This window comes from Symphodus melops (assembly GCF_947650265.1).
Source record: "Symphodus melops genome assembly, chromosome: 11".
Taxonomy (NCBI): Eukaryota; Metazoa; Chordata; class Actinopteri; order Labriformes; family Labridae; genus Symphodus; species Symphodus melops.
The window spans coordinates 4,463,408-4,484,031 of NC_136701.1; the positions used below are offsets into that span (position 1 = coordinate 4,463,408).

At 39.4% G+C, this 20,624-nt stretch overlaps 1 protein-coding gene across 5 annotated transcripts in view; it reads left to right on the forward strand.

The window, feature by feature from the left end:
* The window catches only part of igsf9bb (immunoglobulin superfamily, member 9Bb), a 116,447-nt gene that overhangs the window by 82,631 nt on the left and 13,192 nt on the right, over window positions 1-20,624 (forward strand). For 3 of the 5 annotated variants that reach the window (XM_079356468.1, XM_079356469.1, XM_079356472.1), the window contains exons 13-18: window positions 740-915; window positions 3,504-3,730; window positions 10,346-10,430; window positions 14,102-14,266; window positions 14,752-14,797; window positions 18,045-18,131. In XM_079356468.1, coding sequence (XP_079212594.1) covers window positions 740-915; window positions 3,504-3,730; window positions 10,346-10,430; window positions 14,102-14,266; window positions 14,752-14,797; window positions 18,045-18,131 — 786 coding nt within the window. The remainder of the gene's footprint in view (window positions 1-739; window positions 916-3,503; window positions 3,731-10,345; window positions 10,431-14,101; window positions 14,267-14,751; window positions 14,798-18,044; window positions 18,132-20,624) is intronic. The other 2 variants (XM_079356470.1, XM_079356471.1) reach the window with 1 other exon arrangement.

Below are 20,624 nucleotides of genomic sequence, written 5' to 3' on the forward strand. Positions count from 1 at the left end.
TGTTGTAGATTATAGTAGTATTCTTTTTTTAAATGCCAAAATATGTCAAATCAGGCTGCAAACTAAAAACAAAACGTAAACAAATGTTAAGAGAGTATAAGAAGACGTAAATTAACAAAGGACACACACATTTCAGCTTCAGTTAGATGATGAAAAAGAAAAGTTTATACTTCGATAACTATATATTATGTCAGATATTAATGACTTAAGTTTGACCTTAGATGATGGGTTGAGTGTCAACAGCTTCCTGGGACATAACAGCTATCTAACCGTAAAGAAAAACCTCCTGACCGGCGTTTCGCGTATCATTTACAGTCCGAGTGTTTGCTTGAACTGCTGCATGTGAACGGTTCTCTGCTTCATTTGCTGATCACGTTCAGTTTAATGCTGAATGTATGGCATGGCCAAACAGCAAACTGCAAAGCTGAGTGCAGCATGGGCTTATAACCATCAAGTGGATATCATGATGTGAATGAAGTGAAAGGTCTGATAATTATAATGTCGACTCAATGATGACTGTTTAACTGTTGCAGAAAACCCATTCCATTGTGTAATATGAAATATAGTGATGTTAAGATTGGTTTTAATTGCAGCCTGTATCTCACTTTGGACTAGATCCCTTTTAGATAATCAACACAAAGCAGGCTATCTCATTATCACACAGAAATGTAGAGCCAGTCCCGTTACCGTTAAAATGCTGCATTAATCCTGATCCCGTATCACCCTGACTCCTGTACAGGCTGAAGAGGGAGCGTTTAGGTCCACATGACTGGCTCTCCGTACCAGTGCCTGGAGGCCACGACTGGATGGTGGTGCCTGGCTTGGAGCCAGAGACGACGTACCAGTTCAGCGTCCTGGCCACAAACAAGCTTGGCACAGGCCCCTTCAGCGAGGTTGTCACTGTGAACACTCTAGGTGAGTGCACTTACTGCTGCTCGACTCGGACAAAGAGGGCCAACAATAAAATGACTTTGGCAGACAGACACACGACTGGAAATGAACAGAGTGCGTTCAGAAGCGTATTTGGAGAGGTTTTGTGCAAAACATTTATTCTGGGTCATTATGGAAACATTGTTCCTTAAATTGAGCAGTGTTAAAATGTTTGCAGATCTTTTATTACCTCTGATTTGCACATTGACTCTGTTAGGGCTACCCTCTTCAATCCTCATTACATTAGAGTAAATCCTGTCAGTTGAAAATCTGACATTTGGTTTTGTGATGCATTTTTAGACACACAACAAAAGAGGCAAAACAGCACTGCAGACTGGTGAATTTGCCACAGAGGTTATCAAATAAGTTTTGGGATTAAAACCAGAAAAAAACCCCACATAAATCTGTTTTATCCCTAAAGGCTGTAAGCTGAGCTGCAAACATCTTTTGCACAGCTTCTTTTTCTAATTTCTTTGAATAATGCTAAAATCATGACAAGGCACGACAGGTCACTCTGATATAGAAGCTGCTCGAAAGTGTTCTGGTGGAGGTTCCTGAAAGCTCTGATAATGTGAGTCTCAGAGATAAACCACAGGACTATTTAAGATGCAGTGAATGATTCTGGTTCAGTGAATGAACAAGTTTGGAGCTTTTCTTAAAAACATTTTTGGTCAAGTCTGAAAGAAATATCCATGACTGATTCCAACTAAATAAAACTAAAGACTTGTTATTGTTGTCTCATTATTATTGTGAGAGGCACAACATGACTATGTCACTCAACATCACAGTGTGCTGGCCCGAGGTTCTTGACCTCTGATTGTTGAAACAGATTAGTCAGAGAAAAGTCCAGTAACTTCCCTTTATTGTCCCTGCTGGTAGGTATCTGAATTAAAGGGGACATATTATAAATAATTACAGTGTTTTTGAACAGTTATTTTGCTGATCTGAGAGTCTACTGGCCCAGAAAATGTGAAATAAATCCATGCAGTCCTTTGTTTGTTGGTCTGCAGAAGTCTTACAACACAGAGAAAAATGCTATCAAATGTGCCCTCCTTGTGTGCCCCCCCTTGTATCTCCACTCATGGACTCCACCTCCAGCTTAGAGCCAAAATGTGCGCAGGTCTGCCATTTTTATTCTACACTTAGAATGTCCATCATGAAAAGATAAACAGGATGCAGTTTTCTTTTTCATGGGGGGGGGGGGGGGGGGTTGTAGACAGACTAGGGACACATAACAGTGTCAGAATGTCACATGGTAAAGTGGATTTTCCGTAATATGTGACCTTTAAAAAATGCTGTTTAAGATGGCTTAGCTTTACAGCTCTAACTTTCCAAACAGCAGTGTGGAGGCTCTCTTTGTAATAATTGAAACTGTGCTGTGGATGGACCATGATGCATCATGTCGCTCCTTACAGCAGCAAGTAAAGGGACATTTATTAAGTGTAAATGAAGCTGTCACAGATTATTACTTAAAGGTAAGTGACACGCTGGAAATTGGGATAACTACTCATGCTGCATCAACTTCTGTGTCAGCAGAGAAGCAGAAACAAAGACGACTAGATATTCAGCATTCGAGGGGCTGATTGTCTTTTTTCTCCTTTGTAACCTTTGAACAAAGCCGCTCACCGTTTATTCATGAATGAGTTACCCTGATACATTATACTTTCTATTACTCATAGGAAAGGCAACTAAACCTTTAACCAAACCATGCCACGAGGATTTGATTCAGTTAAATGAAGCCAAGACAACACACACTTCATCACTCAACAGTTCCCTCCATATGGATTTTTTAACTGCATCAGTCTGCATGAGTCTCAATGACTCGTCAGATTTCATTGTTCAGGTTTTTTTTTTTTTTTACCAGGAGCTGGATTTTCTGTTGTGGTCTGCTTCCTCCAGTTAATGAAACTAGTAAAAGCACAACTCACTAATCCACTTCCTTTTGGCACTCTTTGATGTATGCAGAACAGATTGTGTGCAGAGCATCTAATAGCTTGTTTCTATAGGTGCCTGGTTTGTATTGAATTTCAGTTTAGGATTCTAGTTTACTTTTGTGTTCATCTTTATCTAAGTTTAAGACCAGAGATTAAACCCAGGCCGTCTTGTCAGAGGACTAAAGCCTCCATACTGTTCATGTGGCATGGACTCTAACCACTAGGCCACCTGCACCCCCCAGATAAGCATGCTTTTTATGGGTAGAACGTGAAGCTCCTGTGAGCTGACTTAAGTTACATCTGAAGCTAAAATAAAATAATTAAATGAACAGTTGAAGCTTTATTCACACGTGTGTGTGTGTGTGTCTCTGTGTGTGTGTGTGTGTGTGTGTGTGTGTGTGTGTGTGTGTGTGTGTGTGTGTGTGTCTGTGTGTACTGTATGTATGTGTTTGTGTGCATTTGTTAGTTTGAAGTGAGAATGCCACTGTCAATATGAATATCTTTTAAGAGGTCTTTTGGAAACATCTCCTTGAGCAGGGAAGGATTCCTTTATTAAATTGGGTCAGAATCAATCTGTAACTCGTAGACTTGTTCACTGAATCACTAACTCTCCTTCTCCACCCAAAACTACTCTTGCAGTATTTCCTATAAGTACCCCTGAACCATTGGTGCTGCTTACCCCACCACGGTGCCTCACAGCCAATCGCACGCAGCAGGGAGTCCTGCTCACCTGGATCCCACCTGCCAATCACACAGCACCTATCCAGCATTATGTCATGGAGTTCCGCCTGGGGGAGCGATGGGAGGTTTTGGACGATGGCATTCCTGCCGGGGAGACGGAGCTGCTCGCCCGGGACCTGCTCCAGGTAAGAGACCCGACAGACTGCAGCTTTAACACAGAGTTACACCAGACTTAAGAAGGTAAAACATGCTAATATAACTATAATTGGAAGAACACAGCCTACCATTATGTACAAACTATAGATCGTGTGTGCAGTTTTTTACATCCTATCAAAATGACGGGTTTTATCTGTTCAAGAAAAATTTGACTCCCAAGTTTGTGCAGTGGGTGCATGCGCTATTGGAATTACAGCTGAGGATCCTTCTATGAGAGCGATATTTCTGTAGTAGTGAAACCATTCTTCTATCCATGAAGGTTCAGCAATGAACCACGAGTGCATTATTTCCTCTTTGCAGCAGATGAACCGGCTAATACAACCTTCCTAAAGGTCAATCTGGCTTTATCCCTCAGACCAAAGTCCTGTTAGATTTAACAGAGAATTTCCATTTCTAAACACTGAGAGCCCTTAGACCAGACGTTGGATTGTGTTTGATCGCTGCACTTCAGTGAAGATTTAACAAGAAACTGAGACGTGTCGTTCTTCTTTGTTCCAGCGTGATGAACGTCTTTTTTCATCGTCTCAGCCTTGTTGAAAGTAAAACATTAAAATCCTGATAATGTTAAGAAAAAATATAACAGGATTATACCGTAAATCACCACATAATAACTGATATCACTGTAGTCTATATTTGACTATGGTAATTTTGAACCGGGGACCTTTCTGTACTTTTAGGTTAAGCTTCTTATCAACACGCTCGGCTTGTAATTCCGAGTGTCTGAAAAGACAACAGAGACAATGTTTGTTTGTTTGGGTAAAAAAAACATATTTGAAGGAATAACAGCTCGTGAACTCATGGCTTCATTTCTCTAATATATCATCAATGACACAAATGAAATCACTAGCTAAACTCGTGAGTCACATCCGCAGCGTCATAATCTACTTTTAGTCTTCATTCAAGGAGTAGTGATAAAATGTTCCTGTTCCTGTTTGAGCATACAGTTAAAGATTAGAGGATATGAGTCACGCGGTGCAGCAGGCAGTCAAGTATATGTTAACAACACTTTTTTTTTCCTTCGAGTGTTTCTCGCACAGAGAGGAAGAGAGACGTGAAGCGCGCCGGACTGACACATACAGGAGTACGTGCAGCTGTTTTCAGATGCACTGATAACTTTAGCTTCTATGATCACTGCTCCTCCTGGATAGATTCACAGTTACAACTAGTTTCTACAAGTGGCACTTAGGGGCTTTACAAGTCCGCCCACACTGACTACGCCATCACACTCGAACCCCCGCCACAGAAATAGGGGAAATTGTGGTGGCTTCATCTGTGCATATACACCTTAGGTGGTGTTGAGGGCCTTAGTTATTTTAAATAAGGACCCTATTTCTTATGATTTGTGCAGCCTTAGTGACTAACAGATAAACAAAGGTGTTTCCATGAAAAGATTCTGACAACTTTACATACAGTTTCCTTATAGAGAAAGAATTTGTCAATCAAAAACTTTTAACTCCAAACTAGCTGAAAAGGCACTTTTAAAACCCGACACACTCTGAAACATTCTGACAGAACAGAATATGTGTGCGTTTATGTTCTGCCGCCACCTCAACAAATACATCTTTTTGTGTTACTGTGTTGTGTTGTTAAAAATCAGAGCACAAATTAAATCTGAATCTCAATCAACATCGTAAAAATTCTGAATTCCAGGGAAACTCACGTCTGAGTTGATTGAACTAAATCAGAAAAACATTTTAATGTCAACAAATATTTTGCAATAAGCATTTGCACAGTTTAACTGTCTGATTGAGGCCTTGTTAGAAATGTATCGTATTTAGTTTTTTTTTTTTTTCATCATGTACAAGCCCAGAACTAACAACAACAATAATAACAACAAAAAAAGCAAACTAACTACAAACAGACAAATCAAGCCTGCAGGACACATTAAACTCAACATGTTTTTATTTTTGTCAATGGGGTCTGGAGGCTTCTTAGAGAACGATGTAACAGATGTTTATAATTTACGTGTATAAGACTTGCCTTTACAAGAAGGGTTAAATCTATCGTAATACATCCTGTAATGTTATGAGAAAGTCTTGAGAACAATGTAAACCTGTATGTGGCAGTATAAAGCACTTTAAGTGGGTATGTTTAACTTGTAACTTGTAAACGGATCACTGGAGACATTTGTTGTCTGAAAGTCTTTTAGGGAGCATTCGCACGAGGCCCCGTTGTCTCATATTGTGCTTAAGTACGACTCCTCCTCCTCCAGCTCTCACCCTGCTCCAGGACTAGCCAGGCCTGAGCTGGGTTACCTCTTGTTCATAACGTTGTAATACAACATATGCATGGCTTATGAAGCGTGCTGAGTTTACAAGACAGGCGGACTCGAAAATAAAAGGGACGTGCTGCCGAGTCTGCGTCTGCACATCAGAGAACATGACATGATGGATTGGAGCACAAACGAACAGGGCTTTTGGGGCGAAGCTTGCAGATTACCGTGAGTGTGCCGTCAGTCCCCAAAGTGATTTAAAAACATGACCCAGGTTTACCAACACCTTAAGACATAAATGCTCCTTGTAATGAGATTTCAAGTGTGAACACTGAACTCTGAACTCTGCTCAGATGATCCGACTTTAAAGCACCTAAATGGGATTGTGCATGACAATGTGCTGCCTTATTCATCTCTGTAGTCATGGTAACAATGCCAGGTATGCTCAAGCTGACTGGGATCACTTTGTCCTTGTGTCTTCAGGTTTACTCTTGGCTTGTGTGCTCTCTTGTGTCTTGTGTTTTACATGCAGAACACAAACTAGTAGGTTTGAAAGTCCTCAATTTTTTTTTAAACAAGGAGAAAAACATGATGATAAAAGATACTGTATGTTTTTTTTTTTGCAAACAGTGAATTTCCTCAAGTAATTATCCCTCCGCAGGAAAAAGTCTGTGTATCTTTACTGATTTATGAGCTCTTTCACAAAGCTTCCTTTTCACATCTTGCTCATGTGGGGTATTTTCTCTCACCATGTCAACACGTTTGAGCTCCTTTCTTTAATCCAGCTACCATTTTCAGCTCCATGCAGATGCTTTTATCTCTCCTTTCATGGCACAGCAACACACCCACCCACACACACACACACACACACACACACACACACACACACACACACTCACACCTCTTCAGCTCTCTCACCACACATACCATGCACCTAGCTTGTATAACTTTTTTTCTGCTGCACATTTCACTTTGCGTCCCCTGAGCTTATTTGATCAGAAGCGGGGTGCTCTGCTGTGTTGTCTGCACTCCGTGGTTGTGTGAAAGTGCTGCTGAAACTCTTCTCCACATTTAAGTCCTCAATCTTCTCACTCTGAGTTAGGAAACCCCTGGGCTGACAGCTCAGTTCAAAGAATATTCATCTGAATGTTTCTGAGTGTTATGCCAACAGTACAGAGAAGTGTGGATTGAATCTTTGAGCGTGACTCTGCACTATGGAGAGCTCGTTCAGGAGCACTAACATGATCAACAGCTTCTAAGAGGCTTAATGCCTTTCTATCATGATGCATTCACAAATGACACAGACTAACGGATATTTTGGATATTTTTAGGGGTTTGATGACTTCCAAATAGAAAAGAATAACAATGATATCAGTAGCCAATGTGGATCTGTTATGTCATATAAATATACATATAAATGCAGTCAGATTTCGAAATATGTGAACTTTCTGGATCTGATTGAAGACTAGAGACCTTTTTTAATCATGATATATTAATAATAGCTTAAACTGAGCTTTAATACATGTATCATTCAGCTGTTGTCAATCAGTTCAAATTCTAATACTAGCCTCGACTGCTTTAACCTTTCATAACTGAACTCGATTATTTCTGCGTCTAAACCATCAACTTGTCTTTCAGACCCGATCCCAACCAAGCTGTTTAAGGAAGTCTTTCCCTTAGTTAGCAGCTCCATACTAGATATGATCAATATATCTTTAGTGTTAGGTTATGTAACCCAGTCATTTAAAGTAGCCGTAATTAAACCGCTTCTTTAAAAGCCTACTCTTGATTCAGGACGTCTAGCTAACTATAGACCTATATATAACCTTCCCTTTATCTCAAAGAGCCTCGTCCTGTTAGATCTTAATGCTGCTTTTGACACGATTGACCATCAAATCCTGTTACAGAGACTTACTTGGAGTTACAGGTTAAAATTGTTTAAATCCTACGTTTGTGCATGTTCATGATGAGTCCTCTATGTACACCAAAGTTAGCCATGGAGTGCCTCAAGGATCAGTGCTTGGACCGATTCTCTTCACATTATATATGCTTCCTTTAGGTAGTATTATGAGGAAACACTCCATAAATGTTCACTGTTATACAGACAATACTCAACTATACGTATCAATGAAGCCAGAAGACACCAATCAGTTTCATAAATTAGAAGCCTGCCTTGAGGACATCTGGACCTGGATGAACAGAAACGTTTTGTTGCTTAACTCAGACAAGACTGAAGTTACTGTGATTGGACCTAAGAACCTCAGAGAGACTTTTTCTGACATTATAACGGCCCATAGTGGCATCAGCGTGGCCTCTAGTACCACTGTTAGGAATCTAGGAGTTCTTTTTGATCAGGATATGTCCTTTAACTCCCACATGAAACAAATTTCAAGGACAGATTATTTTCACCTTGGTAATATCTCTAAGATCAGGCAGATGTTGTTGCAAAACGATGCAGAAAAACTCATGCATTTGTTACCTCCAGGTTGGATTACTGTAATTCTCTTTGAGCAGGGTGCTATGGTAAATCTCTAAAGACCCTTCAGCTAGTCCAAAATGCTGCAGCTCGTGTTTTGACTAGAACTAGGAAAAGAGACCACGTTACTCCTGTATTGGCTTCACTTCACTGGCTCCCTATAAAATCTAGAATAGAATTTAAAATCCTTCTTCTCACCTACAAAGCTCTAAACAGTCAGGCACCATCCTATCTTAAAGAGGTAACTGTGCTGTACTACCCATCGAGAACATCACGCTCCCACAATAGACTGGTGTAGTAATGACATATTTTTGTAGGCCAACCCAAAAAATGGCGCCTACGTAAATTCGTCTATGGGATTTTTGCATTAGATTTTGGATCATTGCAGAAAATAAGCTCTGTGTCAAACACACTTTTCTAATACATAACTGTTTTGTTCAGCGGGATAATCTTTACAGATGAACATCATTTATATGAGGTTTGAAGAGTTAATGCAGCCGAGAGAAGTAAAAAGCCAACGTTATGCGCTCGCGAACTACACCGCGGTCGGTTTGTGATGACGTCACGACCGTTATGCTTTATCGATCTAATCAGCGGATTTGACAAGATAGCTAAACGTTAGCTTGATAAGTTGTTTATTAACCTAATATTTACAAGAGCACTGAAAAACATGACTAGAGGCTGTAAGGAGGATTAGGGAGAGGCGTGAGAAAACGTTCCAGGCGTGATGACGTGTAATGTCTGTGACAACCACTGTAGTTTCAGTTAGCTACTCGTTAGCAACCCCTGTTTAAAGTTCGCGTAAAAACTTTAAAATTCACAAGCGGGGTCTTAGCGCACATGGTTTATCTCGTCTAACAAAACATCAACATCTCTTCAGCTTGTGTTAACCACAGACCTTATTTCAGGCGTCTAACCACAAACCCATTCAAAATCCCCATTGACTTTTAGAGGTTAGAACCACGGCGCTAAAATGCTAACTCACTTCCTGGTTTTAGGACTCCAAACTACACCAGTCTAAACAGGCCTGCTCGTGGTACCTACATGGTCTGTAAATGTACTGTGGGAGGTAGAGCCTTCAGTTATCAGGCTCTTCTTCAGTCTGGGGTCTAAGAATAGACTTAACACTTTTGTTTTTGATAAATCTTATAGTTAGGACTGGATCGGTTATAGACCAGCTCATAGTTAGGCTGTTATAGGTCTAGTCCACGGGGGAAACTGGCACCTTGCTCTCTCGCTCTTTCTCTCTCTCTCCCTGCTTTCATATCTTATTACTGCTTGTCACTATCTGTAAATTTCAGTTACTAACCACATCTTTTTCTGGGATCTCCGGAGCTCTCTTAGCCCGGGTCTGTTGAAGATTTCTGACCGTTAAAGGGAGGTTTTTTCTTGCCACGCTATGACAGATTAAGCTGGGCCCTTGTAATATAGCAATAAGTAAGGTGTTAACAGACAAACAGTAAGGTCCTCTATCTGCTTTTTGTAAAGAGTCTTGAGATAACACTTGTCATGAATTGACGCTATACAATTAAAGATTGATTGATTGATCTCTCCAACATCCAGTCTGTGATTCTTGTTTTAAATGAAGATCCATTTTCAGTCACGAAAAATACTACATTCTTATTGGCTGAGCAGTATGTGTATAATAAAGTAGTTTTATTGTTGATGCACCCTTTATATTTATATATATATTTAAAAAAACAGTACGTACAAGTTCAGTGTGTATGTGGTGCTTCTAGGTCCACATTTGTGCATTTCTTCTTTAAAGTTGTATTTTTAATCTGTTGGCATGGTAACACTAATCTCATATATTGTGACACCAATAAAACTCACTTGTGTCAGTGACTGAGTTGCACAGCCTGCTTAACGTTGATCTCTGTGTTGTCCTGTTTGTAGGAGGCGTGGTACGAGTTCCGTGTCATGGCAATCATGGATGACACAATCAGTGAACCCAGTAATGTAGTAGGAGTATCCAGCACAGGTGAGACATTACATCCCTTCATCAAACAAATGAACTCATTTTCAGAATCAATCAGGAAAAAAGAGTCAGGACTGGATGTTCTTCAGGAAAGAATTTGTTCACGCAGGACTCTGATTGTAAATGTGCATTTATGACATCTTTACAGGAGAAAAAATGATTTGAACATCAGTTTCTCTAACATGCTCTCATAGAACTATTTTTATCCTCGCAGCTATACAGTTAATGCAGAGGCTCTAACAGCCCCCCCCCCACCACCACCACCACCACATATCTTACAGAACAGAGAGGTGGCATTAAGCTGCAACTCTTCGGTCTGCAAAATGAGCAAGGAACCTGAGAAAAGAAAGTGCTGGTTGTTTTTAACCCACTGCCTTGATTTCAGGAAAATTGTGTTTTCTGGCCGTACATTTGTACGCTAGTTTGTGCCATTCTTTTGAACCACATGCTATATCTCAGAGATGTCTGGAGGAAAAATCCTAAACTTCATATAGATATTCACCTGGACACAGTAATTAACTTTCTAAAAAGTGTAAGTCCCTGAACAATGTCCCTATGACCTCAACTCTGTTCAGTTCTCTTCAATAGTAACTCCTGGAAAAATGATTTTACAATTAGTTTATTTCTTCAGATTTTTGAGCTGCCCAAGAGAACGAGGCAATCAGCAAATGATTGATGGACAGTCCTTCCCTTCCTCTATTTGTCCTTTACCTGTACATTCTGATGACTTCAGAAGGCACTACTGACAACCCCTTAATCTGTAGAGGAGCTCAAAGACAGTTAAAGATTTAGGTGCAACATCTGTTTCATTTAGGACAAGTTGTGCTGTTGTTGTTGGGTCTTTTTTTTGACGTTATATATAGACTCTAAAAAGTTCCCCCTCTGAGCCACAGGAACAGCATCTTTCTGTGGAAAAAAACTCATGGACATAAATTGCAATTTGACTTGATGGTTAAGTCGTGTTATTGCAAGGTTTTGACTTTAGCTTGTCAATAATGGGACTCAACCCGACAACTTCTGGCAGCAACCTGCCTCTCTAACCTCAGGCGGTCTTTTCCTTTCTGAGCTGAAGAAGGGAAGATGCAGATGTATTGCACACGCAGCAACTCCAACTTTACATCCTGCCCACTCAGCACTGTTATATTTAAGCTTGCTTTACATGCACACACTCCTTTGTACCATCCTGAAGAGTATGACATCATCTTTCTGCCCGTCTCCCACCGATTGTGTCGGGCCGCTCTGTGCTAAAAAAAGAGGGATTCATTAAAGGCAGTTCTATTTTTGGTCGACACCCTGAAAATCTGTTTTGAATCTAAATTAAACCCTGTGAATGTGATGTCACTCCCCTGCAGAGGTCACTGAGTACACATCATTTGGTTCGAGCAGCTGTTGGTAGCATTTAGAAGATTTGCTCAGTAAGCCTCTGATCTCTGAAAGGACTCTGCTGCCCCCTGCAGGTGCAGGTTGAGATTTATGCAATGTGGTGATTGAAGGTTCCTGCTTAATCCGATGTAGATATTTCTTTTGACAGTATATTACTGCTTTTTACTGTCAGAATGTCCCAATATGAGCATCATTTAAAATGAGTCCTATCCGTCTAAAGATTAGATTTTTTATAATGCAGAACATTTATATACATTCTATCATTGCTGAAGGTAATCTCTGACATTGCTGCATTTTGCTGTGTCATGCTTCACTGCAGCAAATTTCAACAAGTTCTTAACAAATGTTGACACAGTATTCCTCCCAGGCCCTCACTGAGCAATTCATTAGCATGTTTCACAGTAAAAACTCCAGTATTAATCAGTGAGGACAGCTTTGAAAGTCGGTCGCTCTAATAAGGAGAATGCACAGCACATTATCCTCTCCAACACAATAAACTGCTTTTCATTCTTGTAATGTAACAGCAGTGCTGGCTGCTTGAGATCTGGATTTGAATGCATCTCTGAGCGTCAATCTGCAGAGTGCAGCTGGCCACGTTCACTATAAATGGAGCAGAGATGCAGCATGGTTATGTTACACGGCCTGAGATGTTCTGCATTTCTGAACTACAGTGTGGCTAATGCAATGCAGATTTTTGTTTGACAAGTTTTAAAATAAAGTCCTAAAGGGCTTTACAACAACATCATTAACAAAGGCATCAAAATGAGATATTAAGATACTTCAACAACTTCAATAGGATTATTATACTTCACCCAACGCCATTAAGTATAAGTGCAGTGAAAAAGGGGCTTTTTAAAGATGAGGATTATTTCAGAGCGACAAGCCTCTGACTTTAGATCTTAAACAAAAGGACCCCTGGAGAAGATTTTAGGCTACACTTAAGCTCATGCGGGATTAAAGATTCATTTATGTACCAAAGGGCCGGTCTTACCCAGGCTTTTAAAGTGATAATTGAAGTCTCTCGATCAGTTTTAAGTCACACAGGAATACCTAAAAGCAAGGCATCTTTAAGTAGCCATCCATTTCAGAAATAAAGACTTACATTAAATGAGTCATAGACTACAGGCAAACCTTAAAATACAAACAGTATGTGGTTAGAAAGTTTTTGATCAAACACTCACAATATGGCTCAAACAAAAACGCAATGATAAAGTGGAAAATCAACTCAATGTTCAAAATCAATTATTAAACTTTCTTTGTCACAGTGATAGTTGAAGCCTGCTCGTGTAGACGGGTGACGTATGTGCCTCACTATGCAACATGATGTTAATGCACATAGTATGACAAGAGAAGATTCTTTTTCTGAACACATTTTGTGACTTCACATTTCATTGGCAGTGTGCAACTTCTACACCAGTGTGCTGCTTTGGCTTGAAGCACTAAAATTGAAAATCAATGGTGGGTGTCTTGTGGAGGCTTAGTACCTTTACTTTAATAACCTTTTCTTAAAGTGGTGTTGTCACAGTGTAGAAATACAAAATATCTATTGTTGAGATTTACTTAAAGCTGAATGAAAGTGATTTTAAAACTTTACCTTTTATATATTATATTTAGTGTTTAAATTTCTAACATTCCCGACCACTGTTTGAATGTCAGTTTTGATTGCTTTAGCCTCCAGCTGGGCTGTAAAGGGCTTATATCCTCCCTATCAAATGATGTCCACTACAAGTGCTTGTGTAAGACACTGTCAGGGTGGGATTGTTACGAAAACTTGAGAGCAATGAAAACGCTCTCAAGGCAAAGAATGGAAGGATGGTTTAAGAAATGAACCTTTTCGTGAAGGTTTACCCAACCCGACTGGTTTGTTTGTGCTATTGATTTGTGTCAGAGCTCTGCCTTTAAAACGCCAAAGTCACACATTAACAGTTAAACTAATTTGTGGCAGAAGTACACAAGCGGCCCCTTTTTTTTGGAGATTGTTTTTTAGGAGTGAATTAGGATGGGGTGAGGCTTATTTGTAAAGGCTGCTTCAGTTTTTAGTTTCATTATATACACCATTAGAGCACTGAGTTCTTTCAGGGGAGTATCACATGATGTGTAATCTCATCGTAAACTTCAGCTGCTGAATGGAAGTTGACGTTAGCATTAATCCTTTTGAGTCCCAGGAGTCCCTTGAAAACAATTGAGGTTTGACATGTTACTCTGCTCTGTTTGCTTTATTTAACTTTGAATCTGTCATTTTCTCCTCCATCCACCCTCTGTTCTCCCGACCTCCCCTCCTCATCTTACAGACTTCTTCCCTCCTCCAGAGTTGGTGGAGGAACATGGACTGGCGCGTCCTGTGGTGGCCGGCATCGTGGCCACCATCTGCTTCCTGGCAGCAGCTGTCCTGTTCAGTACGATGGCTGCCTGCTTTGTCAACAAGCAGCGTCGACGGAAACTGAAGAGGAAAAGAGGTGAGCGTCCGGGTAATTAAAAGAAGAAATATACATCTATGTTCAGAATCAAGAATAAGGTTTCTTCATGTAGGACTGAAGCACTTTGTTTGTCAACATGGAGTCATTTATTTAATAGTTCTAGATAATTCCGAAAAGAAAAAATCCAACACACAACTGTGCTCGGAAAGTGGTTAAGGGGAAACTTTTCTGCCATATCACATTATTTGGTCCCTCTAAACCCCTGTCAAGTGCTCTCGTTAGGTTTGAGAACACATGACAGGGGGACCAAAACGATGTGATTTTTCCTAATGGGATGGTGGTGCCAAACAAGAGCAGTTTGCAACGCTTTTCTTTTCATTGTCATACTCTGCTGTCCTATCCCTCAAACTTCATGAGATAGTTGGATGTGTCTTTAAAATGTTTTTATCATCAGCTCATACCTTAAACATGCATAAACAAGTCCAGTGATGGGACTCTTCTGACTTTTCTTCCTTTGTTTCCAGATCCTCCCCTCTCCATAACCCACTGCAGAAAAAGTGTGGAAACTCCGTGAGTAACTTCAACAAGACACACACAGAACTGTTCACTGCTCTCTGTCACAAAGAGATGATCAAACATCACTGAAGCTTAGATTAATGACGCCCATTGGTCAGACAGAGGGTCGACAGAGATAGGGTTCATGTTTCTGCATAGAATTGTTACAGAAACTGAGCAGATGAATCATTCTAAATTAGATCTACGCAGTGTAACCATTGCGTTTTTTTTAAGCGATGCTGTTACACAAGGATTCTCCTCAATTACCATGTTTATTCTCTCTAGCAAAGAAAAGCAAAAATAAAATGTCACTTCCCTGCCTGCTCCAGATCCTCTCTCACATTGTACAAAAGGGCCCGTGACATTTCTAAGGCTTTCACACTTGCAGAAAACTCCTGAAAGCTCAGGATATTTCCAGGAAGTGCTGTACATGTATCAGTGTGTGCAAACAGCCACATCTTTTCCCCCGGAGTTTCTCTTGCCAGACCCCCAGTGTTTTTTCCTCAGCATGTCCGAATGAGCTGATGAGAGAACGCAGCAGGATATTCTTCTGCATAATTTACCTGGAGCCTGTAGGAGAGGGCGATGACGTTTATATGCTGTGACTGCTGCGCGTGAACACTACGATCTGCATGCACGTAATTAAACGGCTGAATTATGTTTTCAGTACATCCAGATGCTGTTCTTCACACTTCTATTGATAGTGTGATTCAGTTGGACTACATTCAGCTTTAATATAAAGGCAAATATTGTCATTATAGCATAGAGTACCGAGGGCTCTGTTGCTTTGCATATTCTTATTGTATTTGGTCATTGTATGTACGAGTAGCCCTCTCCACAGAAACTCCCTTCTGTTTTTTCCCCACAGATGAGCTCTGCATGATCATGCTACACTTTCTCCCCATTAATGACAGGCAGGCTGGTTAGACATACAGGCTGCTGACATTTAAATCAGAGTTTCGTGAGTGGAAAGAAGTAGTGTATGTGCATCATGTGTCAAGTATTTGTTTTGTAATAAAAACATATAGCTCACAACTGGATACAAACATAGCACACAGCTTTGTGGCTACTTTAGCTCCTGATTATTATGTTATATTTGAATAATAGGTTTTCTAGTGTGCGCAACAAAGGATGCAAAGGGCCACGATTTTCATTTTATGTGAAATGTATAAATGAAAATGAACAGTGTTAATGAGACGCTTTATTTAATTTTTGTTTCTTTTGAGAAATCCTGTCGATGTGAAACTTTCAAACCTGTGTTCATGTTTGAACAGGGCTTCGCAGCGTCAACGCCAGTTAGTCCACGGTTCTTTTTCTTATCTGGTGATATTTATAATTTACGTTTGATATAAAGGAAAAAGCTCTGATGTAGGTTTAAAATATTGACAGCTTTTTACAATGGAAGATGTATGTATCATATTTCAGTGAACACAGAGAAACAGAGCATACTGTTTGTCTCACTTGCAGTTTAATTTTGAGAGTTAAATGATCGCAAGATTGACAATGAAAAAAAAACGTCCCTCCAATTATTTCCTGTCTTTTCTTCCTTTGTCCATGTTTGAACCTGAAGTCAAACAACCCTCCTTCATTTAAAGCATCTCTTTATAGATCTTTTTCACAGCAGACATCTCAGTGTGTGATAGTAGGAAGTGATGGAATGAATCACCTCAGCCATGCAGTGAGGAGCAATACAAGCTATTGCATACTGGGCCACTGGCACAGAGTTATTTCATCAAAACTGTATGAGTCAAAAAGGTCAGGGGCGTTGGCTGGAGATGCTGTTTTGAAATGTCCTCAGCACAAAATAAGAGTTAGAAAAAAGGTCTTTGTTGTCAATATACAATTGATTACAAAACATTTAAGAATCAAGTACATAACATATCGAGCCTTCATTTAACTTAAAAACTATGTATTGTGCAGGAGTTATTAATTGCACGCTACATAATATATCGTGCACTTTAAATTCGGGGCACCAGTAGGAGTAGTAGTGTGCATGCCCCATTTATGGAGACTGTAGTCCTTCAAATCTACAACCAGGGTTTGAATCCAACCTGACATCCTCCACTCTCTCTCTCTCTGATTTCTGACTCTATCCACTATCCTCTCTTAACAGCAAAGGGACAAAAAGCTCCAAAAATGAAATCTTTAAAAAAAAAAAAAAAAAGTACATTGCACCAATAAAATATTTTGCACTTATGAAATGTGATAGCAGCACATGTGAAGACGGGGGAGGAGAATGGGATAAAGCACTGGGCAGTTAATGTATGTATTTTGGGATTGTGTGGTGAGGTGAGGGGGTCAGTGGGGTTTAATCCCTGGGAAGCTTATCTAGCAACTACTACAGGGAATAAATAACCAAACAGAAAAAAGAAGTATCAGTTTCCAATTCTGAGGCAGATTCTGATTTTTTTTGGATTTTTTATTGGTAGTGCAGAAAGATGTACACAGCAGCTGCTTAATATAATCAGACTAAAGTGAATTTCTGTCAAGAATTGACCTTACAGTTTCAGGAAAAAACAGGTTTAACATGTTCTGTGGGTGGAGCTACATTTTTATTAAGAAGGAAATTAGACCTTTAAAAAAAGGAGAGCAAAAGATGAACGTGTGAAATATGAAGCAAGTTTTGTTTTATTGGTCTCCTTCCATTGACATTGAGGAGTGTTAATGATCAATACTGCAGCTAGTCAACAGAGGGAGCTCTAAACATTTTGCCTTCAGTCTCTGGGCGCTTTGCACAGTCTATGCTAACACCAACAAGATGTGTCTGTAAGGATGCAATGTAGGGCCATCTTGAGCAAGGGATGACACAATACTGTAGAGAACGTTTTGATTTCAAGAAATGTGTTCTCCTTTACTTCTCTCTCTTCCCACTCTACTACCATTTTGTGGGGAACAAAGAGGTGATGGGAAAAAAATGTGATTGAATGATCAGTTGACACTGGTTTTTAAAAGTGATGATGTTGGCTTCATGGCTATATCTAAAGACAATGAAGGACTGTCTCAAGGTGCAGTGGTCATATCTTTACTCCTTTCTCCAATCTCTTACTTTTATCGCCCTCCTCGGACTTGTCCCTTTCTGACATCGATCTCTGTTTGTCCCTGTGACTTACTAACGCCTGAGTTTTTTTCCAACACACTCACTAATAACAACTATTTTCTCTTATTTTCTGCTGCTTTTTTAAACAAACCTTTCATTAACAGGCCTCCTGTTTACCTCCATATACTCCCCACTTCTTACTGTCTGATCTTCCCACTTCTACAGGAGTCCAATTAGCCTCATTCCCAATGTCGAGCCCTACTGGGAGGGGCTGGACGCAAGCAGGTACACGCCCCAACCTTCCAGTCCTCAGTGAGTGTGCCCACCATTGTCCCCCTGTCTTTGCACACTGTAAACACCCCCTCTGCACTTTGGTTCAACCCCAGCTCTTTAGCGTCCTAACCTGGCCGCATGCTTCAGGCCAAACGTCCCTTCAGGCCAACAGCAATACTGGTCATGATGTTTTGTTGTTGAACGATGAAGTATCCTAATCTTTAAGAGAGGTTCATAAAGTAACCCAGAGTGCAAGGTAATTAGAAACATGTAAAATGAAATTCACTGATCACTGGTCCAGTGTCTCATGTCTGCTAACAAGTATCAGGAAATCAGAATTTGATCATGGAAATGATTATCGCTGAAATTAATTGACTAAATAATTTTTAAGCGATAGAGTGCATTGCCTTCTGTTAAATTATTCTGTGAGGCTCATTAGGAAGATATTAGCTCCTAACAGAATCACATTTGATAAATTGATAATTTTGCCAGTATACACATTATCTCATTTCCCACTTACATGCTGTAGTTAATTTAAAGCTTGGGCTAAGAAACATCTAGTGTCACATTACCATAGACAGAAAACTGGTGCCCTGTCTCCCTTCTAGCAGCCTAACATAAAACCACAGATTTCTTTTTACTTTTACTGTATTTGCAGAGCTTAACCCTCATGATACATGTAAGTTCTTAACATTAAGGGTTTAAAGAGAACCTTGTTAGCTGTTATCCCTTACTTTCAATTTAATGCTAAGCTAAGCTTAACTAACTCTAATCTAGCCATAGCTCTCACACACATAGTTGTTCTTGAAAGAATATAGGACTCATTTTAAGATATGTGTTCAGCTAGCTACTTACAGTAACAGTTATTGTTGGAGATATATTCTTCTTAATAGATGACATGATCAAAGCTACATCCAGCAGATGATTAGCTTAATTTGTGCAACACTGCTGAAAACCAAGGAAGTATATAACCAAAATCCATCTAACTGTATTAAACCAGTCTTTCAGTGATTGTAATTTAGCTTCTATGTGTGCATGGATTGAAGTCTGCTGCTACCAGCTCGTTAGCTTAGCTTTCTGCATTTCAGTGGGAATCCGCTATACCCTGGCTCATATGAAGGTAACATAATCTGACCATTAGCACTTCTGACAGTGAATTTGTGCTTTTACACTTTAGTTCTTGTTTGAATTAAAAACGCAAAGTTTAAAATCCTTGTGTTCTTCATTCTGCACCTCACTTTTCTTATAGGTTCTACCTTTTAAATATTTCTGTGGTTGTTTCGGTGAACTGCTGCTCAGGATGATACAAGCAGGCTTTCAGGCATAACATAGTCAATTTAAGTGTTGAATATAAAAGTTAAATAAAGTTATTTTAAGAACCTCAACAACGCCTGTCTCACTAAGTTATTTTACATGTTTAAGGTGCACTATGGAGATCAGATAGTGACATTTTAAAGTTGGAAAAGTGAAAAATGTGATGCTATGTTTTCTGAACTGAATACACAAAATCAACCTGATGAGTTACGGTTTCCAATTTTTCCCATTTAATTGTTTATCTTCAAACAGTGCTACAGGGATCTGATTTTCCTCTAAGGACATTGTGTGTATAAAGTTATGAACATATAGCACTGAATCTATGCACTTCTCCAACTTTCACTTTTTTTTTTTTTTTTTTTACCAAAACTCCATTGTGCACCTTAAGGTCATAGTAAGCATTTTGAATGTTGGCCAAATCTCAACAAAAAAGTTAACAATAAATGATCCCAGTTTTTGATGATTGTTTCATCTGAAGAGCAGACAGTTGTATGAACACATAAATGTGACCTCTTTCAGAAAAGTACAGCTGTTTTGAAGATATAGTTGTTGTTGTGATCATCTTAATTGTAGCTGATGAAAACCAGGTACTTGACCTTGCCCTCAGTCATGTGATTTCTGTCAGAATTCATCTATCTCAGAACCCAATCCAATCATATATAACATTGTTTTTATTTGATAATAGCTGCGACCGACTGTTCATGCTACATGGTCATTATAAACAAACCTTTGTTATTCTCCTGATGATTGACATTATGTTACATCACAAACCAAATAAAGTTAATTGTTGCTTTAAAATAAATCCTGTTTTTAAATTTTCTTCATTATTTGACAAGGCATGTTGTAGACATAGAAATATAGTGTTAAGGATGCTTAAGTGGAGTTGTTCCAATTTCAGTACTACTACTGATATTGACCTCTGATACTGCATAATATGTGATATTCAGATTTGGCCAGTTGACACATAAACCTAATGCCATCATTTGGTGATAATCAAATATGATCAGCAAATATGAAGCTTTTTCTAACTATTAATCTTGATGTGTTTATCTCATTGCCATTGAAGTGGAACTCTATTTTAAATATTATCCAAATTATTGTATTAGAGTCAGTATCTGGAAAGATAAATTGACATCAGATCATCTCTACTTTGACATTTATTTTGTACTTTGTCACTCTCAACCTAAATGCTTGTTAGAAAAATGACAGTTATCACAA